At 40.5% G+C, this 26160-nt stretch overlaps 2 protein-coding genes across 5 annotated transcripts in view; one reads left to right on the top strand and one right to left on the bottom strand.

The window, feature by feature from the left end:
• CCDC85C (coiled-coil domain containing 85C) overlaps positions 1-18984 on the top strand; it is a 161792-nt gene extending 142808 nt beyond the window's left edge. For both annotated transcript variants that reach the window (XM_073349618.1, XM_073349617.1), the window contains 3 exons: positions 7735-7830; positions 13185-13283; positions 15283-18984. In XM_073349618.1, the coding sequence (XP_073205719.1) occupies positions 7735-7830; positions 13185-13283; positions 15283-15372 (285 nt within the window). In that variant the 3' untranslated portion in view covers positions 15373-18984. The remainder of the gene's footprint in view (positions 1-7734; positions 7831-13184; positions 13284-15282) is intronic.
• A 154-nt stretch (positions 18985-19138) lies between these two features.
• The window catches only part of CCNK (cyclin K), a 31210-nt gene continuing 24188 nt past the window's right edge, over positions 19139-26160 (bottom strand). For 2 of the 3 annotated variants that reach the window (XM_073349614.2, XM_073349616.1), the window contains 3 exons: positions 25018-25051; positions 24114-24209; positions 19139-20511 (listed from right to left, as the gene is read on the bottom strand). In XM_073349614.2, coding sequence (XP_073205715.1) covers positions 19904-20511; positions 24114-24209; positions 25018-25051 — 738 coding nt within the window. In that variant the 3' untranslated portion in view covers positions 19139-19903. The remainder of the gene's footprint in view (positions 20512-24113; positions 24210-25017; positions 25052-26160) is intronic. The other variant, XM_073349615.2, reaches the window with a different exon arrangement.

Below are 26160 nucleotides of genomic sequence, written 5' to 3'. Positions count from 1 at the left end.
TGGGGACTGATGCATTGAACAGCAGGATGGCAAAAAAAAAAAAAAAAAAGGGCTAAAGTTGGTAAAAAAAAAAAAAAAAAAAAAAAAAGCCCCTGTAATTGGTTGTTGACCCATCTCCCCTCCTAAGAGATGGGTGTCTTCGGATGATGCTATCACGAGACAAATTGGTCCTCTTTATGTGCACTCCATAGCAGAGGCAGGAGTGTGCTACGGGCATGACTATCTACAGTAAGAGAGAAAGGGGCTTGGAAGGGAGGGGAAAATGTCAGCTCAGAGTCATGTCATGCTCGGAATACACATTGCGCTTGCTCTTCGTTTCAAGCTCAACCCTTCTGTGCTCGCATAGCAAAGAAAGGCATGTGCGCGTCCCAGCTCCGAATGGGGCTTCCACAGATTCATCAAGTAGATGCTAACGATGATATTTATATTGAAGGACCTAGAGAATTTTTGAGATCAACTATAGCAACCTTAAAAAGAACAGGAGGACTTGTGGCACCTTAGAGACTAAAAAATGTATTTGAGCATAAGCTTTTTTGTGATGCATCTGATGAAGTGAGCTGCAGCTCACCAAGTCCTCCTGTTCTTTTTGCGGATACAGAGTAACACGGCTGCTACTCTGAAATATAGCAACCTTGTTTCTGATCTTCAAGGAGTCTCAGTCTCTAGGCCTTTTGTATATCAATGTAAGGACTAAATCTTGTGAGCAGCCTAATAATACAGAAATAAATGGACATAGGCTCAAATAGATGTCCCCCATCTCTCCTCATTTTGGATCCTGCCTGAGCCCCATTGAGCAGGGCTTTCAGTTCAGCAAGGTGGCTTTTCTGCATCTAGCACAGCTCCTGGTCTGGTATGCTCCCAAAATGGGTCCCTTTCCCCCCCAGCAAGGTAGGTAAGACTGAAAGGAGAGGAACATTTTCAGCGAGATCTCTTGGAGCTGCCACTTGGTGGGGGGTGATGATGGGTTAAAGTTGAACTGTGAAATTTCACTTTCCATTTCTGAATGAATCAACTGAAGCTAAGAAGGTGGTGGTGGTGGTTTTTGGGGTTATTTTCCCTTTGTCGTGCCTTGGGTTTATGGCATGCATTTGCAGAGTTTCATTAATTGCTGCGTAATGTGGTAAATGCAGATTTAATTTAGTTGCTAGCGCTGAGACAACACAATCTCCTGGGGTGTTTGTGTTTCTGGGGCCAACTTTTTAGTGGGCTTCCCTGATTGCTCCAGCAGTACTTGCAGGCACATCCATTTGCACTTGCAAAATGAGTGATTGCACATGTATGCAAATCAGGTCTCACTGAGTGAGTCTTCAATTATATATGACAGGTTTCAGAGTAGCAGCCGTGTTAGTCTGTATTCGCAAAAAGAAAAGGAGGACTTGTGGCACCTTAGATGCAACCGATGAAGTGAGCTGTAGCTCACAAAAGCTTATGCTCAAATAAATTGGTTAGTCTCTAAGGTGCCACAAGTCCTCCTTTTCTTTTTTCAGTTATATATGTAACTTTTACACCAGGCATGTGGTCATGATCACCATCACATACACTCACATTTCATAAGCAGCTGTATCAACTGACTTTACATTGCACTTGTGAATATAGCTAAGCTCCGCATATACCAGTGATTGTTTCCATAATAGCTAATGTACCTCAGAGAAATGGGAAAGAGGAAAAGGACAAGTGGTATAATGTGTGATGGTGCAGTGTTGGAAAAATATTTCCTGCAGGTTTTGATTCCTGTCGAGTCTTTAGGATTTTTTTAACCATACATCGGGCATGCAACAAAAAGGCAGCCAGCTGATTATTAATCCCTCTCCTCATGCAAAATAGAAGAACCATGCACAACAGAGAAGACTGATTTGCATCAAGGCACTAGACTTGGACTCCAGTGTTCGGGGTTCAGTTTCTGACTCTGCCACAGAATTTCTGTGTGAACTTGGGCGAGTCACTGCATCTCTGGGTGCCTCAGTTCCTAATCTGTAAATATTATTTCCTTACCTTCTAGGATAAATTCACAAATGTACATGAAACTCCCGGATGCCATAGAAACACCTAGAAATAAATCCAAACAGAGCAAATTAAACCAAGCCACAACCAAAACCAATGACAAACACAAATCTATCCACTTGAGTTTTATGTGGGTTGTATGGGGATACCTGCCTATTTCACTTGTAGTTTTCTTTGATCAGTCACATGGCAATCAACACTTCACAGCATCCCATGTGATCACAATTATCCTTGTTTTACTGCTATTTGAGCTATTATTTGACCATTTGGGCTTTTTTTAAATCTGGGTTTAAGTGCAAAATTCTTCTTGTTTTTTAAATCAATGATCTGTAGTAATAGAAAGCAATAAAAAGACGTGAAATTCAGAAGCTTTGAGATGTGGCCACAAGCTCCATTTCATTATTAACCATCTAAAAAGTTCTCAGCTCCTGGGATCTCTGTGGACCATGACTGTCCAGTCAAGCAAAACCCTTTTTAAAGCTTTCATTCTGATTCTGAAAGTTAGCTGATCTGTTCAGGAGCCAGTAGCACAATTCCTGGCAGTTCAGGACTAGACATCTTGGAGCTGAGGTAGACCTGAGTGGGGGGAGGGGAGAAGGGGCTGTTAAATGGATATAGCATTCACACTCAGAGTAATGAGCTAAGAAGAACGAGATCTCCTGTCTTTGTCAAATCCAATGAGAAATGTTGGAAAAGTTGCTCATCACAATTCTTCTGTTCCTTTTGACTGCCAGGAAGTATATAAAAAAATCTAGACTGCAAGTGATGTTTACACTTGGATTCTGGGAAGGAATGGTAGAAGCGACCCTACGGCTATTATTTAATGTGTTCACAAAAGCAACAACCTGAAGCCACTGATGCAACAGAAATGTGCAATTGTTGTTCTGCTAAATTGGCACATGGACTTGCCTACTATACCATAGAACTTAATGGCCAGATTCTGCTCTCATTTATATTGATGTAAATCAGGAGTAATGCTATTAAAGCCCACCTGCGCCAAAGAGAATGAGAAGCTTAGCATCTAGTAATGACTTAGGCTCTTACACTTGTTCTGTGCTCAGTAGAGAGGTGAAGCAGAAAGGGTGTATTTTTCATCAATTTAAATATAAAAAAAGTCACATCCTATTTGTTTTATGAACTATTCTTTATTCACCTCTGAAAACAGCCCACAGGTCCCATGACTGAGGGTAGGGAATGTCTCCAGCTTTGGTTACAGACTGATACGAAAATCTAGCAAATGGCTAAGTCAGCAAGACCTCTGACTAATGCAGTGTGCATATCCAAGAGAACCAACAAGGAAGAAGAAATTCAGACTGATATGAGCCTCACAACTCAGAATGTAGCGTTCCTCGTCTGTGTAGACTGTGTCTGCTTGTTAAGATGATAAATAGATTAACCTGTTTGTGGCTGGGTGGCAATGGGCTGCTTCAGTAGTGTAACCCTGGCTATAAAAGGGTAAGGAGGAAATAAAGGAAAGGGGTGTAAGAGAAAAACAAGAGCAGTATGAGCTTAGACTACTGCAGAGATGGGAGCTGCAGAAATAGTAGGGCTTAGGCTATAACAGCCCTCCAAACATCTGACCTTTTGCCCTCCATCCAGTCTCATATCTCCGACTCTCTCCCTCTCCCCAGTATCTCATCTTGCTGCTGGATGACATGCAGCTGCTCATCTTTCCTTCTTGGCCCCTCCTTCCCTGCTTTCCTGCTGTTGGCAATTCCACAATTCTTCCTGCAGAGTGGGGCTGCAATCTTGGGGTTATCTCTGCCTCCTTCCACTTCTTTCTCCCCCCAACCCCAGATTGTTGCTGTCAGTAAATCTTGCCAGTTTTCCCTCTACAACATCCCCCAGATCTGGCCATTCCTTCTGCCAAGACCCTGGTCACCTCTGACCCTGATTACTATAGGGTCTTCTTGGGCTTCCTTGGCACTCACTCCAGCCCAGAAAGCCACTGTGGTTCTATCTAAGTACTTTTATGGCCCCCAGTACCATAGTATCTGAGCACCTCATTATCTTTAAATGTGTTTTATTCTCACAACACCCCTGTAAGGTAGGCCAGTGCTATTATCCCCATTTAACAGGTGGGGAACTAGGGCACAGAGAGATTAAGTGACTTGCCCAAGGTCACACCAGAAATCTGTGGCAGGGTGGGGAATTGAACCCTGGTGTCCCAAGACCCAAGTTAGATTCCTAACCACATCATTCTTCCTCCCAAAACTCTTCACTCTGACTAAATCTAGCTGTTCTTCACAGCCCTGCACTGGCTTCCCCTCCCCATGAAATTCATGCTCCTCCTCACCTTCAGGAACTTACACAACTAGCTCTCCATCCCCCTCTCCATTCTTGTCTCCTCCCACTTTTCTCCTTGATGACCTCACTCTGCCAAGCTGACGCCCCTTTCGTGTTTTCCCTCCACTCCCACCTTTATGCCTTCTTTGGTGCTGCCTCCGGTGCCCGAAACTCCCTTTTCAACGTTCTGTTCACAGCACACAAACAGAGAAGTTAGATACAAACATATAAATTGCTTATTCTGGAGTGTTGCAACATAACACTACTTTATTTCGTCAAATCCAGAACCCTAACCACAAGAACCAAAGAGAGAGAGAGGCAAAGCAGGCTGCTTCCGAAGGCAGCAACGCACAAGTCTCCTCACCTTGCTCTAGTCTGGCTCTTTACAGACTGATTCAGATCACATGCTTCTCTAGCTTAAAAGTAGGACATGGGGAAAGTGTAAGGAAACCCCTTACACTTGATAACTTGTAATATTTAATGCAGTTTTCAATACACCACATCCATCCCAGCTCTCCATATTTACATCTTCTCCTCCTCAAAACCCATCCTGAAGACTCGCTTTGTGAAACTCTTTGCTACTCATTCATGCTGCTTTTAGTGTCCTGCTTTCCTTTTCCTACATTTGTACCTTCTTCACTTAGTTTATGAGCTCTTTGGGTTGAGGATTTCGTCTGTAAAGGGGTTTCCCCACTGACACTGCCATACAAATAATAATAATAATTAACACCAAGCCTAACCTGAGCATCAGTGATCATATTTGTCTTGGAAAGGAAGCCATCCCAGAGTGAGGCTATGTTTAGGCAGAAGCGGGCCCCTTTCCTTTGTTACATTTCCATCATTTAACATTGTATTTTTAAGGACAAATTATCTGCTGGTGTAAATGGGTACAGCTCCACTGCCATTGACACCAACAGAGAATCCGGCTTAATGTGTATGTATTTTTGAAATGATCCAAAATATACAATTTGTCTTTAAATCAAATGCAACTGAGGGTATTATAGAAAAAATAATAGTGGGTTTTTTTTCACGTGAGTGCGGTAAGCCATTGGGCATGATCAGATGTTTTGGAAACCATCTCTCACTGTTCTTTAAAAAAAGAAAAGGAGTACTTGTGGCACCTTAGAGACTAATAAATTTGTTAGTCTCTAAGATGCTACAAGTACTCCTTTTCTTTTTGCAGATACAGACTAACACGGCTGCTACTCTGAAACCTGTTACTGTTCTTTATGGCTCATGTTTCCCTCGTGCTCGTCTCCCATATTAGTTTTAAGAGCGTTTACAGTCATAGCTCAAGGTAGTATTACCATCAATGCCTGACGCAGGAAGAGAGAAAGATGCTATTGTGGAAAGGTGTGACCATTTTGCTGCCTCTTGTGGGAGACCTTTAGTCTACTGGAGTGTAGTCAGAAAGCCTTGTTTATATTTCCAGGGTGATAATGAAGATTCTTCTTGTAATGATCAGCTGGGTTGTATGTTAATATCTTGCAGGGTGTTTACTGTGTTCTAGCCAGGGGGAGCTTTGGGGGGATTTGTGGCCACAGAGCCCCAATTCTTCTGCTTTTACTTGTCATGCGATTAAGATCTAGATTGTATTAAAAAGAAAATAGTGGTGTTTTTGAAGCCAGAGGTTGGGAGAATGATACATATATTGATGCATTTGACATTTATTGAAGACTGATTCTGCAGGCTTCCAAGAGCAATTAGCAGATCTCCATCCAAGATCCCTACTGAATAGTCTTTGTTGGCAGCTCTGGTTTAAGTGGATCGGTCACTTACATTTTCCCCCCTTTATCATTTATTGTTAAAAGAGTTGGCTTGACAGCCTTGAAGATGAAAGTTCTCTGTTTAGCTATACAACATGCACAACCCCGTGGGAGAAATGAATTTTTCCCTTATCCCCACACTGAGCTCCAACCCTGCGCTGGAGAGATCCGTTGCAGAATGCAATGGTAGCCTCATCTCCATGCTCTTGTAACCTATTAATTCTCCCTTGAGATTTCCCACAAAGGTGCTAATTCTAATGCTGGTTTCTCTGATGAGTTCACCTCTTCAATAGAAAGTGATGTGTGGGCCACCAACTCATTTCACAACCATCAGGGGAAGACGGTTTTAGGTCAATACCTTGGTTAAATTCAGATCAGTGGTCTAGACATGAAAGAATCCCTGGCCATCCTGTCTTATTATCCAGAGCCCAACAAACTGGGCCAAATCCAGTTCCTTTATCAGCTGTATATGAACATTTTTAAAAAATAAAAGCGAAACACTTGAAAAAGTAAAACATGGCCATCTGGGGCTCACAGCTGAAATGCATGAGAAATGAAAACAACCCACTGGCCTCTGCTTGGTATAAAAGATTATGGGACGAGACACTGTTTTTTTAATCTTAGAAAAGATGGTAATGAAGACCCACATGCATTGTATGGGCAAAGCATTCTTGTGATGGGGCTACACATCACTCTGTCATCCTAATTTATTTTCACCATCCAACAGGATAATCGTTCTTTGTGTTTCCTATGGGATGCGAAGACTCAATATGAGTTTGTCAATGGATTCATTGTTGGTTTCTCTGAGTATTACAGTGCAAATGCACAAATAGGAAGGACAGGAGGAGTGCATCTCGCTGAATAAGGATATTGTATCTCGTGTTATTCAACAGAGAGACCTTGAAAAGCAAAGCCTATATCGAAAGTGCTTATCAAGCTGTTTGCATACTTGAATTCTTATGAAAATAGCCATTTTTGTATCTTTCCCAGTGGAATCCTAAACACAGTTGAACTAGAGAGCATGTTTTGGAAATAATCCCCACCAACATCGAGTCTGGACATCCGTTTATCTTTAGGTTACCTTCCAATCCTTCTTGTAGCTGAAGATGGGTACATGATGCCCATTTGAAAATGTTGCCCCAAACCATTAAAAACAGATGCCCACGATTATTTTCATGCCAGATATTCTCTAGCTTCTTAGTAAAAGCCAGGCGGTGCCGGAAAGTTGTCATGTTTACAGTGTTTTCTCTATGGCAGGGTGGGAGAACTCTTTTGATCTTGTCTAATGCACAGAAGTTGCACCAATTAAACTAAAATTGTTTCTTGAACTGATTTAGCTAAACTGGTACAAGTCCCTGTGGGGAAACACATTGGTTGACATTTGGCTTATATGAAGTAAGCTACAAAAGAGTCAGCTGATGTGTGTCCGCATAGGGGTTTGCACTAGTTTAATGAAATCAGTTTAAGAACTGCTTTTAGTTAAAATCATGTAGCTTTTATGTGCAGATAAAGCCTTTGTCTTTGCCTGAGGCTGGTGGAGAGTTAGATTTGAGGTAGTACTGATGCAGTTTTGTTCTTACTAGGTATTTTCTTCCTCTCATTTAAAGAACTCAGTTAAAATACTTTAAAGAACTCAGTTAAAATACTTTAAAAGTGTGTTTTTTACTTATTGTTTCAACAGGGCCCAGCTCGTATGACTCCTGATCTTGCTTCCTCTCCTGTGGCAGGATATGTGCCTGTGGGTCAGAAACCAGAGGCAGTGGTGCATGCTATGAAGGTAGGTCTGCATTCAACCAACATGTTGTATTGTTCCTGCATACAACAACTGTAGAAACATCATCTGGCATTTTCTCTAATGATGGAATCATAGTAATCAGAGATGGAAGAGAACTATTCAGCCAGATTATTACTGACCAGCAGCCATGCAGTTAGCTTGTCACACACTTACCAGCACCTCAAGCAGTTAGCTTGTCACATACTTACCAGCTAAGCAAGGTCAAGTGTGGCCAGCTTTTGGTTGGGAGACCTGCAAGGAAAAGTCACAATACTCCAAGCTGGTTACCTTTTGAGTTCCTCAGTCCTGACGGAACCAATGCCTCAAAGTAGCTTTAGGAAGCACTGGGTGCCATTTCAGAATGAGATACATGCCAACTGTCTTATACACTTTTGGTCATTGAAAATCCTGTGGCAGTTCTCGTAAGAGTAGGGAGCATTTTTTGTAATTATGTAACAAACTGTGGCTTCATACACATATAGACACCTAATTTGTCCCTGGGAGTCAAAACTAGGACCCTACCACTTGAGGTAAAGGAGAATTTTTGACTTGGTAGCAAGTGGTAAAGTCACTAGGGCCAGCCTCTAGAAGGAGAAATTCACTTGACATGTAGTAGGCTGGTGTGGTACATGTTTCCCCTTGTCCTGAGTATCTAAGATCCATAGAAATTCCAGTCTTGCAGTGTCATAGAATCAGAGAATATCAGGGTTGGAAGGGACCTCAGGAGGTCATCTAGTCCAACCCCTGCTCAAAGCAGGACCAATCCCCAACTAAATCATCCCAGCCAGGGCTTTGTCAAGCCTGACCTTAAAAACTTCTAAGGAAGGAGATTCCACCACCTCCCTAGGTAACGCATTCCAGTGTTTCACCACCCTCCTAGTGAAAAAGTTTTTCCTAATATCCAACCTAAGCCTCCCCCACTGCAACTTGAGACCATTACTCCTCGTTTTGTCATCTGCTACCACTGAGAACAGTCTAGATCCACCCTCTTTGGAACCCCCTATTTCAGGTAGTTGAAAGCAGCTATCAAATCCCCCCTCATTCTTCTCTTTGGCAGACTAAACAATCCCAGTTCCCTCAGCCTCTCCTCATAAGTCATGTGTTCCAGTCCCCTAATCATTTTTGTTGCCCTCCGCTGGACTCTTTCCAATTTTTCCACATCCTTCTTGTAGTGTGGGGCTCAAAACTGGACAGATGAGGTCTCACCAATGTCGAATAGAGGGAAACGATCATGTCCCTCGATCTGCTGGCAATGCCCCTACTTATATATACATCATTGTATAATGAACCCTGGCTACATACACACAGATCACATAGCTGTCTGTGGGGATCAGGACCAGGGCCTCCAGCACTAAAAACTAAAAGGCCTTTAACATTTGAGCAGGCTGTGTAGTTGCTGGTACCACCCAACAGAGGGAGACATGACCACTCACTCTACAATCCAATTCTGCCTATGTGTATTTCTCCTGTAGTTTCTGGATAAGGTGACATTCTTTGTTTCCTGACCTAAATGGTTCTGTGCTGTTGACAGATCATAGACTCATGGAAGATTAGGGCTCCTCAAGGGGTCATGTAGTCCAACCCCCTGCTCAAAGCAGGGCCAACACCAACTAAATCATCCCAGCCAGGGCTTTTTAAAGCCGGCCTTAAAAACCTCTAAGGATGGAAATTCCACACCTCCCTAGGTGACCCATTCCAGTGCTTCACCACCCTCCTAGTGAAATAGTGTTTCCTAATATCCAACGTAGACCTCCCTCACTGCAACTTGAGACCATTGCTCCTTGTCCTGTCCTCTTCTACCACTGAGAACAGCTGAGCTCCACCCTATTTGGAACCCCCGCTTCAGGTAGTTGAAGGCTGCTATCAAATCCCCCCTCACTCTTCTCTTCTGCAGACTAAATAACCTTAGTTCCCTCAGCCTCTCCTCATAAGTCATGTGCCCCAGCCCCCTAATCATTTTCGTTGCCCTCTGCTGGACTCTCCAATTTGTCCACATCCCTTCTGTAGTGGGGGCCCCAAAACTGGACGCAGTACTCCAGATGTGGCCTCACCAGTGCCGAACAGAGGGGAATAATCACTTCCCTCGATCTGCTGGCAGTGCTCCTACTAATGCAGCCCAAAATGCCGTTAGCCTTCTTGGCAACAAGGGCACACTGTTGACTCATATCCAGTTTCTCGTCCACTGTAATCCCCAGGTCCTTTTCTGCAGAACTGCCGCTTAGCCAGTCGGTCTCTAGCCTGTAGCAGTGCATGGGATTCTTCTGTCCTAAGTGCAGGACTCTGCACTTGTCTTTCATAGAATCTTCGTTGAACCTCATCAGATTTCTTTTGGCTCAATCCTCCAATTGGTCTAGGTCACTCTGGACCCTATTCCTACCTTCCAGCATATCTACCTCTCCCCCTCAGCTTAGTGTCATCTGTGAATTTGCTAAGGGTGCAATCCATCCCATCATCTAGATCATTAATGAAGATGTTGAACAAAACCGGTCCCAGGACCAACCCCTGGGGTACTCTGCTTGATACCAGTTGCCAACTAGACATCAAGCTGTTGATCACTACCTATTGAGCCCGACGATCTAGTCAGCTTTCTTTCCACCTTATAGTCCATTCATCCAATCCATACTTCTTTAACTTGCTGGCAAGAATACTGTGGGAGACCGCATTAAAAGCTTGGCTAAAGTCTACTCATCCAGGGACTGGTCTTCCTGGATGCATGGATGCACTGGACTTTGCTAAAGTCAAGGTATATCACGGCCACTGCTTTCCCCATATCCACAGAGCCAGTTATCTCATCACAGAAGGCAATCAGGTTGGTCAGGCATTTCTTGCCCAGAGTGAATTCATGTTGACTGTTCCTGATCACTTTCTTCTCATTCAAGTGCTTCAAAATGGATTCCTTGAGGACAGTTGCCAGGCTCCACCCTAAACTATAGCTGCATTTCAGCTGGGGATGAAATTATTCCTGTATATAAGTGTGTGCATGTGACAGAGAGAGATACAAACATCATGGGTCAGATTTCTAGGTAGCGTGCACTGATTTATAGCAGCTGAGGATGTAGTCCAGTGTTTGTGTGCATATATATTTTTAAGCTTCTTTGGGGTCAGATCCACAGCTGGTGTAAATTAGTGTAGCTCTGTTCACTGAGGTGAAATGCATGTGCCATATTATGTTACAGAACCATGTGATAAATGAATTTAACATGCACCTTTGACCTCCTTACCTGCCCACTGTTCATCAATACAGCTCTGCTAGGACTTTCTCTAATATTCCAGACCACTCACCCGCTTCAGTGTGGCATGGGGTCAGGGAGACAGTTTCTTGGGTAAATGGGTCTGGAGCCATTTGGGGTTTTAAAGATTAAAACTCTCAACTTCTGCCTCTTATTATCCAACAGCATTTCAAAGACACTTCCATTGAAAACAAAGAAATAAGCTCTACATCCCCTTGACACCACATGAACTTGGGAATGTAATTTAAATTTAAATTGAAGTAATAAAAAATATAGTAAATATTCTCCCTTTGAGACTCATGTATTTGAAAGATCGTTGACTGATAGAATCAGATATGGAAGTTTTAATTAATCTACCCCAAAGTTGCCCTGGACATTTACCCTGTGGATACAGCCAGTATTTGCTTCTTGCAAGATATTTCTGGTGATCTGCACTGGAATTTGATTGTACAGGTTGTGTTGCTTTCACAGCTGAGAGTTGCAGGTGTACTGATTCCAAACAAGCTTGTTCAAAGTGTGAGTCCAGCTGGATCTATAATTAAACAATTCCTTTTTAATAGAAAAATAGACATTGTATTTGTCCGGGCTGGAATGTCTTTCACATGCTCCATTAAAAAGGTTAATCTAGGTAAAGTTAATGTTTGTGCACAGATTCCACTGGTTGCAGATATATTGGTTAAACTAGTGGTTGGTACATTTTAAAAAGAAGTAGGTTAAGGGCCCTAAGAGAATGACCTAGTTTTATAACTGAAACATTTAGCGTACAGCAGGATTTCTGTGCTTGACCAAATCAATGAATAATCTAGGCTAGTATCCTGTTTCTATGAGTGGTCAGTGCTGGATGCTTCAGGAGTGAAATCCATCCTTGTAATGAATCTAATCCTGTAGTTCATTTGCATGCTTACACTAACGCACACACAAATATACCTGCTTTAAGGGTGTATGTGTTGTATGTGTATTCCTTTAGCACAAGAGAGAGGCAACATGGTGAGTGGCTTAAAAATCTTATTTCCAGGAGTCTGAGGTGACCACATTATGCGTGAGTAACAAAGCCATGAATGAGTTATGTAGGTCATCCCAAACACACGTCAGTAAAATGACTATTTAGTGTCCTACCATGCTGTGCTTTTATTCATGCAACAGATTTGACAGAAAAGGCTATTTAAAAAATGTTTTAGAAGGTTTTTAATATGTTGGTGCTATTTTTGTGTGGGGTCTCCACCTATAAAGGCAGGTGGCTTTAATATCATGAACCCTACTTTTCTGGACACCAGAGAAAAGGAAAAACTCTTTTTAGCAAGCTCTAAGCATTATCTAAAATCAGTTTTTTGTACATAAAAATAATGCAATTTTAAAAAGACATTGTCAACTTGACGAGATGCAGTGAGTCAAGAAAATGAGTTACAAGTAACTTCAGATACCCACTTCTCCCTGAGCCCCCTGCCAATTTTTGTACTTTTACAATCACATTTTCCTGTTTGAAAATGCTTTTCTCTCTCTTGTTGCTGTATAAAAGACCCACTGGCACAGTAGGAGAAAATGAATGGCTAAGGCCCACAGTCCTGCAAACGTTTACACGTGTGAGTAACTGCATAAGTATCACGGCCCAATTGACTGTTACAGGAGAGAGAATTAAACTGATTACATTCACATAGGAGGAGACAGTTCCTGCCTTGAGGAGTTTACATTGGAAGGCCTTAACTTCTTTAGTTAGGGGTGTGATTTGTTTACAGGTATAGTTAAAGCAGTACAACCCTTCATATGGATGTAGGTATAACGGAGTCTTATACCAGTACAGTTTATTCATGTACATTCACGGGACTAAGCTATACTGATACGAGCATCTTTACCTGGTAGAACTGCATTCACGCTGCTTTAACTATACTGGTTTCAAACCAACATAGGTGAAGTGGGTATAGACAAGTGCTAAGGCTCTGCTCCTGTCCCTGATAGTCCGTGGGTTGAGTGCTGCACCCATTGAAGGGAATGCATCTCTTTGTGGGAGCAGCAGTTTATAGCATTGGGGATGTGGCAGACCACATTGTGTTAAATCCCAGCTAGTGTTCTTGCAGAAGATGTCATTGATCTTTGAGATGTATAATACTTTGGCAATCTGTTTGTTTGTAGGTCCTTGAAGTCCATGAAAATTTGGACAGGCAAATGCAAGATAACTATGAAGAAGACCTGAGTGAAAAGGAGAAAGCAATTGTTCGTGAAATGTGCAATGTAATAAGTCTTTATTTGTAGTATTTTATATAATGTTATTTTGGTCCTAATGTTTTGTAACATCTGTTGTGTGTGTGTGTGTGAGCGTGTTTTGAAACCCACAGAGAAATTCAGTCATAAGGAAAACTTAATCAAAGCTCAATTAAATTCTGTATGGGCAGGAGCCAAATGTCAAATACCTGAACACTTAATTTGATGCATTTGCACAGAAGAAACCTAGGGCTGAGCTTCCTTAAAGGATACGGACACCACCTGTCCCACTCATTTCCTGGTAGAGAGTGGCTTATCCTATTAGGGCTGATGGACAGTTATGCAACTGTCTTTATCTGGCTAGGAGGTTTCAATTTTCAGCCCTGTGTACTGATCTTGGTTTGTAAGCCCCTGAGAATTATACGGTCGATTAAAAGCATAGGTTGGTCCTTTTGCCTTAATTTATACGTTTTAGGGTATTTAAGTCGTAGAAGTGGAGTGACCGTAATCTGATGTCAGAATTAGAATCCTCTCGTTTGAATCCATGAGGGGTGATTACACGTGATTTTTGGCACCCGCTAACATGTTTGGCCTAGCAACCACATTGTATATGGAGGTTGCCACATATTGTAAACTGAGCATTTATGCCAGGACTTTGCTCTGGCTGAGGTGTGGCTGCTTGCTGGTGCTCTGCTACCTTTTATTCCAGGCAGAATAAAATGACTTGGGTACACACTGCGGATGAAAAGTGAGCTTTGTATTGCTGTTAAAACATTGCTCAAGCTGAGAGTCATGTGTTTTGGAGGATTTGACAGTGCAGTGTTTCCCAGAGCAGGGACTCCTGTGGATATTCTCTTTGAAATCCATATTGCAGGTCAGAATATCAGTGAGGCCTTTTTGGTGCATGAGAATTTCAGAGGAAGCAAAACTCTCTGAAAACTTTTTGAATAGGTTGATGACAGAGTGTTTCAAAACCACTGGAGTGGCACAACGGTGCAGAAATGTGATATGACTTTATTTATGGAAAATATGAATGTATTTTTGGTGATGACATTTTTACAAAGATGTTGTTGGGCCGGAATACCAGAAACTGTTTAGTGTGGATTTTCTTCCTTTCCCCACCCAAAGCATGAACAAATTTAAAGAGCTAGCCCCAAATTTGCCCCTACATAATCCCACCCTGTCAAAAAACAGGGTTTAAAAAAAACTTTTTAATTCCTGAATATACAAATGCTATAGTTAATCCTCTGCAGAACACGAAGTGCTTCACTTTAAGGCTCCAAGATTGTAGGTAAATCCCTGCATTGAATAACAGTGAGCTCTTGGTTTGTGGGCTTTGTTTGGGTTTTATTAATGCCACTTTCTTCTAGCAGAAGGGAAGATAGAATGTTACGACTCCAGGACGGCACCTCCGCAAACTTGTGGGTTGGATGCTGGGTATTTGTAGAGATAAACTGGAAGTGGCTCTTAGATCTACAGCAACATCCTTCTTAGAAATGTTGCTAATTCTTGTCACTTCCTCTCTTGCTTTCCTCGTGAGAGCCCCACTTTCCGCATTGGTCCTCCTCTCTGTGTTAGGTTTTAGAGTAACAGCCGTGTTAGTCTGTAAGCTTATGCTCTAATAAATTGGTTAGTCTCTAAGGTGCCACAAGTACTCCTTTTCTCTCTGTGTTAGCCATTCATAAAAACTGCTTTAAAGGGAGTAGTATCTGAACTGGATGGGATCTTTTTCGGATGATATCTATTGAAAGGAAATGTCACTTTTTTAAGAATGTCAGTGTTTGGTCTAACATTGAATTTAGCTTCTGAACCTAATGTATTAGTTTTATATCATTACCTATGGCATAATAGTTCTAATTTCAAGAGAGAGAAGATGAACACTTCAAATCCTTTAAATTGTAATTTGGTGCATAAGTGCCATCTAATGGTCAGATGTAGAACTGCAACTCTGGTTTGGAAACTGCCCATTTTGACTTCTAGACAAATAATGTAGCTCATCAACTGCAATCTTTTCCCCCTTTTCCCACAGGTTGTCTGGCGAAAGTTGGGTGATGCAGCAAGTTCCAAACCATCCATCAGGCAACACCTTTCAGGAAACCAGTTCAAGGGGCCATTGTAGGAACGTCACACTGAAAACTAGAAGCAACTCTATAAAGAATCAGAGAGGAAGAGAGCTCTGTTTCTAGCAGCCAGTTGGGGTTTTTTTTCTTTTTGGTAACTGTCTATAGTGTAAATATGGCAGCTAAAGGCTTAGCCTCCAGGCTACGATCTGGAACCAATATTAAATGGGTTAACCATCCTATAATCACAGACTTGTGTCACTTGTATTGTAGTGCAAACCTGCTTTGTTGTATGGTCTCTATGTAGAATTACCTAACAAGAGAATTTCTAGGAGGAAAAATGGAACCCTGACCTGTGAAGAAGTTATTTTGTATTGCTTCTGCCCACCTGCTTGTTAATTGATTCATAACTAGGCTGGTGGCTCTACGTAGCATGTTTTTGGATTCTCCCAAGGAAACAAAAATCTGAATCAGGTGGCTTATTGGCTGTCCCTTTACTGAGCTGCTAAAATTGCTTGGAGGTCCTTATTTTTGGAGGATGATATGCAACTATTTTCAAGAGCGATCATATAAAATACTTTGTGGAATGCTAAAACACTGAAAGCACCTTGTATGTTGTACCGTATTGACCATGACACAGGTCCATCGCAGGCATGCAGAATAGCTTGAGCCTCCATTTCAGCTGCTCGTGACCTGATTTTAATGGAACAAATGATACTTAGAAGATTTCTGCAGTCACAATGTGAATAATTTTAAGTCATTTAGCCACAATCCAGTATGACTATGGTAACGCTGTTCCTGTAAAACTCTTACTGCTAAATACTTAGGGAAGAACAGCTTTCCTACCAATGTGGCTTACAGTTTTAACAAGAGAAGTTTCTCTCTTGGATCCTAGTATTTCAGTATTGACATTCACTCACATAATAAGGATTTGTTTTGTAATGTCCTTGTGGAAATACTGAACTAAATTGGTTACTTCATGATGTAACCGAAGCAACAGCCATTCAAAGCTGTGTAAATGCTATATCAACAGAAGCTGTCAAATGAGGCTGCTGCTGCCATTTAAGCTTTATTTTTGTTAAACCAAAATGGAGTGTTTTTTTCCTTCTAACTGCTGTATGTAAAAACAGTGGGACTTATATTTTGGTATTGTGAGTAGCTGCTTGTGGAGCTGTAGTAAGAGGTTGACCCCTTTCGGTTCCATCTTGTCACAAGATCTGGCCCCGTGTTTCATGAGCTGTTCTTCCCCTTCCCCCCCCAGCAGTCTACGGGAAACTGGACTGTTAGTAAACCTGCCATTGTAAAATAAAATAATCCTAACAGTACATGCATGTAGATCTCTTCAAAAATGGCATTGGTTTTGGTGCTTAGTTTGACGCTTTAATGTTGCCACTTTAGAAAAATCAGTCACAGCTACCTAAATGCAGTTGAATTAGTTGAGGTTGTTACTATTAGATACATTTGTTTTGCATTAGCGGAGTTCTTGACTTTGATTAGCGTGAAACACCTACAAAGAACTGTTACGTCAATCTTGCAGGTTCTAACACAAGAGAGTAGTGCCACTGTCTTTAGGGAGCCTACTTGCCTGAGTAAGGAATTTGCAGGATTGAGCCATAAAGAAACAGAGAAACAAAATAAAAATTAAGCAGTAAGTAACTGTAGATTAGATTAAGAATGGGCCCTGATAGCTGAGGTCAGTGAGTTATTAGAAACTCCCTCAACAGCAGTTCACTTCCCACTAAAGCATACCTGAGCTCTGTCAGCCACTATTGAGCTTACTAACTGTAACTCTGTACTAGGTTTATGCAGTCTGTGTAGCCTGGCAGAAACTAGCCTAGAAAATGGCACACTATCTACCTTTTGAGTTGACCTCTAGAGCATTCTGCATTTCCTCTTCTTAGCTTTTCATTTTGACCCTTTTCAGCCTGTTACCATCTATACTATCCATCAGTTTTTCTTTCTTACTCAACTATTTTCTTCATATTAAGAGGAGGGGAAAAGCATGATTTTTTTCCTTCCAGAATAAGGCAGCAAAGAAAGGTTTAATTTCCCCTCTGAGCTATAAAATGTACATATAACTGCTTAATCAATCTACTGAAAAGGCCATTGTAATTATGCCAGTGTCCAAACTCTGGATTGAGGGTTAGGAGCAGAATTGAATTACTTCAGCAAATTTTCAACTGAAGCAGCAGAAGTGTTGCCAGTAAAGCCTAGAGTGTTATTTGTACTGATAATGTGCTTGCTGGTCTCTGAGTAGATTAGCCTAACAAATAAACATTTAATGCTCCCTCCCTCTCAACAGGACCGAGAGCTAAACTAGCACATTTACTCCTTTCACTGCCTCTGACCTACTCGTCCAAATTTACTGTTAATCAGATATTTATCACAAGCCATTTTGTGGCTTGAAGCGTTGTCCGTATTCTGGTTTCAGCTGCAGATCTCAAACTCTTAAATAAAGGGGAAACAGCACTAAACCTGAGGCGTGTTGTATGGCTGTACACCCCAGAGAGCTGGCTTAGAAGACAGCCAGTCTTTTAGTTAAACCCCTGAAGGATCCTGTATACGAGTAGGCTAAAACTATATTTTGTATGATTCTACTTGGCAGCATAAGCCCCAAATGCAAGATGTGCATTGTTGATTTTATAGAAGTACATGAGAGTTAGTGCTGTATGTATTTTTTTTAAAGTTTGCTACTCTTTGTATTTAGCTCCGTTTGAGCAAAAAAAAAAAAAAAAAAAAAAAAGGGTGTCTTCCTGGGGGAAAAGACACTCACATTACAGAATGACTTGGGTGCTAAACTTTCAGTTGTCTGAAAAGATGTTTTATATGCACATTTAAATTCACTCTTTACTATGCTCTAGGTCTACTGTGAAAACTACCTGAAAAACTTTGTACAGTAAGTTTGAGGGAAACCCTCCCCCAAAATGGTGGCCATTAAGTTGATATACATTGGGCTACTGTCCTCAGTCTATTTAGAGGCTGCAAACTCTGCAGCCCCGAGACAAACAAAGCTTCCATTGACTTCAAGTGAAGTTTTGCTGGCCTTAGGAAAGCAGAATCAGGCCCTTAAGTTTTCTTTGAGTGACTAATGTAAACAAGATTTTGAAATGCTGTGGCATAACCAACTTCAGGTGGCTCATTGCACCTTTAATAAGGCTTCTGAGCCCAACGGTGAGACTGGCACATTTTTATCCAAATATTATTAGATATAAATCAGTGTTAAAGTGACCTTTTATCTTTTTAGAAACTGGGTGGGGAAAAAGTACTACTGATCTTTTTCAAAGTGCATGACTGTAAAGTGATAAAATTGTATATTTTTCATAAGGTGGGGAAAGTCTATTTGAACTGCTTTGGGAAATCAGTTTGAAGTTTGATTTCTGTTAAACCTGTGATTTTACAGCCCTCCTGTATATGATTTACAAAAGAAACTGGAATAAATTAGCACCCACTGTTGTGTACATAGCAAAATCTTTAGACATTAGCACGCATTTATACCTTTTATTGAACCACTTTGGCTTTCGGGGGGGGAGGGGGAAGAAAAAATAGTAATCAGATTTTTTTGGTATGTGTGTAAAACATTCATTTGGAATATTTTAGTAAAAATGAAGTATGAGATTGTGATAGTGTATACTTTCAGTTGAATAAAATAAAGTACATTCTTTGTAAATGAACTGTGATCCTTCTACATTTTCATAGACCACTGCTAAAATATTCTGACAGTGAGTTAGTACAAGAGGTAAAACACCTTTCCTCTTGCAGCAGTATAAACATGAACAGTCATTTTAGAGACAGACTAGTGGGGAAAAAAGATTTTGGGAAAATCCATTGAATTCAGATCAAGTTTTATTTGGGTACAAGTGAATGAAGCAGTCCTATTTATAACCAAGGTGTAAATCACAGTATGTTGTTACATTCAGACTCACACTTAGAAAATATATATATTTATCTACAGGAATTTGCAAATAGGTGTAAACATACGTAATTTTTCAAGATAGCAGTACATTCCAAAACAAAAACATTAGCAAGGCAAATATCTCAAAATGATTTCTGTCAGCTGGGGGTTGTAAATATATACATATTAAATAAAGTAGCTCTGATGCTTAACATTAAGTGTCACAGGAGAGTTACTTAATGAAAATGAACTTTTTTTTTTAACTCTAGATGGAACTTCAGGATATCTGACTATTTTGATATTCAAAAGTAGGCACTGACTGCTAGAAGAAAATTTACTTCTTACTGATATAAATGAGCCAATATGGCTGGTTAAAGTCACTAGTACAAAGTAACCCAGTGCTGGAATAACTCAAAACAATTTAGTCAGACAACTTAGTTTTAAATCAAATGTACAAATTTAGATTTTTAATTAGCTCTGCTGTGTCTATATTAAAAGCCTATATATCTTGCCATTAACGTACTGCAAGTAGGTCAACTAAGATTCCATTTCACTGTTCCATGTCTTTATATACTATACCAGAATCTAGATTATACAAATTACTTTCCTATTTATCTTTACAATATGGTTGCTGCTCAATTATTCTGCCTCTTAAACTATTCCTCAAAATTCAAGGCTATTTGTACACAATTCTGATGCTATCTCATCCATGTAGCACGTCCAAGTCCTGCAACAGGTGGCATAACAGGTGGTGGTATTGGAGGTGGCACTGGTGGTTGTCCACCAGGGGGAACTGTAGGAGGGGGATAATTAGCTGGTGGCATTCCCAGCCCTGGAGGTGGATGAGTTGGAGGCAGTCGTGGAGGTGGGAAGTTAGGATTGTACGTAGGTGGAGGAGGGTACCCAGGAGTAGGTGGTGGGATATTAGGGGGTGGAAATGATGTAGGCGGAGGTGGAGGAACAGGTGGAGGAGGGTTAGGAGGATACACGTGAGGATGATATGGTAAGTGAGTTGGTGGTCCATAAGCTGGTGGCAAAGCTCCATAGGTTGGTCCTTCGGTTTTCATCATTGACTGAAGACTCTGATAACCTTCCCCTGACATATAAGAATTTGTAGTGGACATCCCAGTTATGTAGCTGGAAGGTGGAGGTGGTGGAGGACGATGAGGCATAGGTGGTGGCTGATGTACGGGTGCAGGATGAGCTGGAGGAGGAATCTGGACCTTTGGTATGTCTACAGAGTCCACTGTAGTACTTTGCTCTGCTTCTCCCATTGAAGCTGCAGTTGTCAAAGGAAGCTTACGGTCTGCAACAGACAAAAAAAGCTTCATTTACTTTTCTGTAGCACAGCACTAAGGACTACCTACACTGCTGTGTTTTTCTCAAAATGTTAACATGTTGCACATAGTAGTCTGCTCTCTTCCAGTTTGTTCTACAGCTAAAACATTTGGAAAATCACATGCAGTAAGACCTTCTAAATTCGAAACTGCAGCTACTCCACAGTGAAAATTTACTTTATTAGTCTTAATATTTATTCCTTCCACACTGCTGAGCTCGTTCAAAACTGTTCTATGACAAGGACAGATAAACAGTTGTGACATGGAGTCCAGTCCAGCAGATGCTTAGAAACAAAGTCCGCCTGTGAGGATGTTACCTTCAAAATCTTTTAACTACTCTAGGAAACAAATGTGATACAGTGAAAAGAATTCTTTTGATGAGTTGGGATTTGTATTTCTGCACCAGTTTTGATTCTTGTGTTAGAACTTTCTGAGCTGATTGAGGCTAAGATTATGGGAAAGTTTACAAAAGGTCACACTATGTGCTACTGTTTTGGCCACTTCCATGTAAGTAAACATTAACCTTAGATCTGTTAAGAAAAGATGCGACACTTAAAGCTTATTCCTGTCTATGCTATCTACAACCACCTAAAATAAAATGTGTTACTTTGAAATTTAACATTTCTTATTCCCAGGTCTGTTTTTATAAATGATCTTCAGGCACCTTGTAAGAATGTGCGCACAATGCCAGCTTGCAGAAACAGCAGGCTCACGGTGAGCCTTGGTCTGTTGGGTTCTAGATCACTGAACGCTAACTTCATTCGAGAATATCTGGTCAACCAGCCTGCTGACAGCAACAGCACTTTATATGTGGCTTTCCCCCTCATAGTAAGCCCCACGTCCCAAAAGCTACATGCAAAGAAAAATCAGCTCAAGAGCAGAGGCAGCGGAAAAAAACTAACCCGAATACTAGTTTCTAAGTGCAATCACTCCACATGCAAGGGCTACACAGATTTGAGACCATGAAACAGGGAAGCATTAGGAAAGGGTTACAAAATTTGGGTCATTTCGTCTGAGCATTCCTCTCAAACACTTTTGTCTAATTTCTATTATTCCCTTTCCTTACCTCCAAAAACAAATCTTAAACTGGCACAAGATCACACCCATGAAACTTCAGGTTGATTGGACAAAAGTTAGGGGAAGTTAAAATCAGATCAAAGCTGGTCTGAACTAAGGGCAGACCAATGTCTCTACATGATAGGGCCCAATGGTAGTATCTTCAGAATCTACAGTAGTCAGTTTTAAAATGCTTTACTGATGGAAATAAACTTGTCACACAAAGCTAAGGCACATGTCGTGTTTGTACACAGAATAGTTTAGTTTTATAACAAGGTACAGAACATCTTTTCACTGAAAAAGCAGTATAGGACAGGTTTGCAGAGCTGCCATTTCACCACTGCCCCACTGTTGAACTAAAATGACAGTGCAAAAGAAAGTTGAGATGGACAAGCCTGCACATGCTACTCTTTGGCTGTAGAATAATTGATCACCGTCCTCTCAGTAACAGCCCTAACATATTTTAAGACTATCAGGTTCCTCTTCTCCTTCCCCCTTTCTTTTGTCAAGACTAAAACTACTCTCAGTATTTTCACCTGTCCTCATAAGGTCATGTTTTCAAAACCCTTTATTATTTTTGTTGCTCTCTTTGGGACTCTGTCCAGTCTGTCCACATCTTTCCTAAAGTGTGGCGCCCAAAACTGGATACAATACTCCAGCTGAGGCTTCACTGGTGCCGAGTAGAATGGGACAATAACCTCCATGTCTTACCTATGAAACTGCTGGCAATACACCCACAATATTCCTTTGCATTTGTGTATAGATATCTCGGATGTTGAGCAGATTCCCACTTTATTATTGTCCCCTTCTTGCTGTTCCTATGTCCCTATTATAATTTACCGTTCTTCTCTCTCCTGCCCATGACTTCTAGCCCTTTGTCAAGGTCACCGTTTTGACAACTACAACCAACAGCAGGATTGTTACCTAGGAGCCAGTGTTTCAGATTAATAAATCTGACTTTGAGGAGCTGCATTGTCAGTTCTTGAATTTGACACTTGGAGATTTCCTACATCCGTTTACAAGTGATATGAAAAATAAAAAACTTTGCATGACCAGCATATTATTTTTCCATTAGTTAAAACTTTATTTGCAAAAAGTTCTTTCAAACATCTGACTCTTCCTCATGGAGGGCTAAGTCCATGACAGATTTGAAGTTTAAAATTTGTGAGTAAGTTCCTATTCCATCACAACTGTCATAGGAAATGCTGAATTTTTTAGGAGTTCAGTAGTTGAGGTGGTAATATATAGACTAATTAAATATTGTATGGTCTTCATAAAAGGGTGACAGGTGCCATGCTAGCATCAGGCAGTAGCTTCAAATTGCCACATGTAATCTCTCTTCAGAATACACACCTGAGCATAGTTTCTAATTCATATACAGTGTCAACCAGTAAGGGATGTTCTTTTCCTTGGATGATTTCCCAAAAGAGGGCTTGATCTGCCAAAGAACCCTGTAATGCTCCAAAATGCCATATGTTTGTGAAAGAAATTGTACTACTGTGCTTCCAGTGCCTTGATACATTAGCTGTCCTTCCACTGACCCTGAGATATGACATAAATATTTTATAGTGTGTACTATATAATGCAACCTAAAATGACAGCTCTTAACAGGGGACAACAAGAGACAGAAGAATACAGTGGCAGGGTGTGTGCTTAGTACTATAAAGAGGAACAGCATCAGCTTTTCTCCTCTTTCCTGTATAAAATTTCAATTAAGTGTGAGGACTACTGTAAATAATTTATATAAATCTGATATGTGCATCATAGCTGCACATACCCACCTTCAAAAGAAATGCCCATTGTTTTATGACAGTGGAGAAACAGGATCTATTCACTATACTGAATTGTGGAGAAACCAGCCTCTATTCTATACTCAAATAGGTTACCAAGGGAGGTTGTGGAATCCCTGTCATTGGAGGTTTTTAAGAACAGGTTAGACAAATACCTGTCAAGGATGTTGTAGGTATCCCTTCAATTACAGGAGAACCTCTCAAGGTTTCTTCCAGCCCTACATTTTTATGATTCTAAATGTTTTCAGGTGCTTGATAAGTTTCTTCACAGATTATCACAACTGGCACAGAATTCTTTGTAAACTTGAAGATTCAAGGTTACAAAGATAGCGTCCACTAAAGTTAACGGTGAAATCGCAAGTCATAACCTTGCTTTTTCAATTAATATTTTAAAATTCCTTTTGGCCTGAAATTTTTCATAACTTGTCTTAAATCAGCTTTGATATTGTTACCTCTAACTAATCAAGTACTTAACCTCAAATATGGCAGATCATAAGAGACTGTTTGGGAGGTCCAGAGAAGTTTTCTGGCCACTATCTCACTTATGCACTCATTGTTCTAATTATACTATCAAATATTTCATCACCTTTCATACTACAATTAATATTATTCAAACCAACATGACACTTTTAGCCCATAGTAGCAAAAGAACAAGGTCAAGCACTCAACTCCAAAAGATCCAATAAGAACAGCATGCCAGGAAATAACTCTTAATAAAACCTTACCTGGAGGTGGGTGGACAGGGGGTATTGGTGGATGAGACGTCTCAATTTTAGGAATTTTAGATGGTGGTGGTTCTGAAAAAACAAATTTGGAAGCCCCTATCAACAAAAATGGAAGTTTAGTTATGGGTCCATCAGCATACTAAAACCGGAAATCCAGAATGGATTTTGGGAAAAGGATTATTTTATGTTTGTACTGTGCTGTGTACAATGGGGCCTGGACTTGTTTTCAGACTCCAGGCACTTCCGCAGTATGAAATTTAAATAATCTAACTGAAATCTAGCATCACACATGTTAGTTTATTATTAGGGTCTGTCCACAACTTTTAACAAGGATTTTATAAATGGAGTCATGGTTACTTTACTACACAGCTAGAAAAAGAAAGAACTGGCCAAACTTGTCACATAGGCACAGTTAGGGTATACAGCAAAATAACTTTTACAAAGTAGATACTGGAAGACAATCATGTGTTGGCCTAACTTTCTGACACCAGAAAAACTTGGTTAACTGCCATAGTTACCAAGAATTAACTATGTTGTGTTTGGGTACAGACTGTAAGCCATGCCAATAATTGGCTACAAACATAAGTTATAATGGAGTTGGAGCTTTTATAATAGTAATTGTTAGTTTTACTGAGCAGCCTCTCTGTACAAGCATAAAGGGACTATGCTTTAAGAACAATTATACTGTACTTCCACAAACAAACAATTTTTTTAATTTTTTTAATTGGAAGGTCTATATTTAAGCCTGCATAATCAAGACCAAACAAACATGGTAATTTCTAGACTTAGAAGGAAACTAACCAAGCAATTTTAGAAGGTGCAGTGAATTAGTTATTCTGGCAAACAGTTTTGCTTATTAAAAAAGTGAAAGATAGAATATACATTAAAAAAATACAATATCTACCTGATGCCTTAGTTTCTTCTTTGGGAGATACAGCCTATTTAAAAAAAAAAATTCACATCAATCTCCAGAACTATACATTATAAAATCTGAATAATTCAAACATGAAAATGTAATTAGGAAACACATACTGTTAGTACTTATAGGATGCAGTTTATTAAGGCCTGGTATATGCACATGTTTTGCATCAATTTAATTAAGTCTGTTTCCAATTCGAGTGCAAGAACCGTGGTCTCGACAAGCCCTAAACCTTTTTTTTTTTTTAAACCGAAAGGCCTGTGATGTTCCAAAGCTTTTGAAAGAAACTCTACACACAAAGAACATTGAATCAGGCAATATGAAGCGGGTCATTTGATTTGGGTAGGAGAGTTAGTTGATGGTTAAAAACGTGAGAGTGTGAACAGACTGAAAAATGTACCTACTGTGTGTGAACACAGAGCTACCTTTGTAATTCTTGTCATTTAATATTTGCATCTAATTTAATTTATTTATAATCTACTGAAGAAGTATCATGGTCCAGTAGATGAAGTACTGACTGGGAAGTCGGGAGACGTGGGCTCTATTTTCTGACTCTGCCTCTGACTTGTAGTGTGAGCTTTGGCAAGTCACTTCACCTCTTTATACCTCAGTTACCCAGTCAGTAGGATAATGAAAAAAATATTTCCCTTTGTAAAGCACTTTAAAATCTTCAGGTAGAAAGCACTACGTAAGAGCCAAGTATTACTGAAACAGCACAGAACGTGGGCGCACACTAAATTCAGAGCGAATGAGAGGTTTTACAGACACGGAACATTCTACCACCAAAGTGGCTTGGCGTAGAAACTTCAAATTTATTTTCATTTGTCTGAATTCCTCTAAGTTCTATAAACTTTCTTGCAGACTAAAGTATACACTTGTAGGCTTCCTACCTATCCTGCACCACTGAACTAGCCATCTCAAGCCAATGGAGTTTAAGAAGTTCAGTAACTCTAACAGGAAATTAATGAACACACAAGCTTATCAAGAAATTAAATTCCTTAGCAGAACCAGCCAAGTTACAGAGCTCCTGTAAGAGCCACCAAAACTCCTGCACTAATACTTCATAAACACAGACAACTACTTTCCTGAAGTCTATCCTGAGCCATGCTGCCCTGTAAGTGGCAGTCT

This window comes from Lepidochelys kempii, chromosome 6, assembly GCF_965140285.1.
Source record: "Lepidochelys kempii isolate rLepKem1 chromosome 6, rLepKem1.hap1, whole genome shotgun sequence".
Taxonomy (NCBI): domain Eukaryota; kingdom Metazoa; phylum Chordata; order Testudines; family Cheloniidae; genus Lepidochelys; species Lepidochelys kempii.
This window is presented reverse-complemented; position numbering and strand designations above follow the sequence as displayed.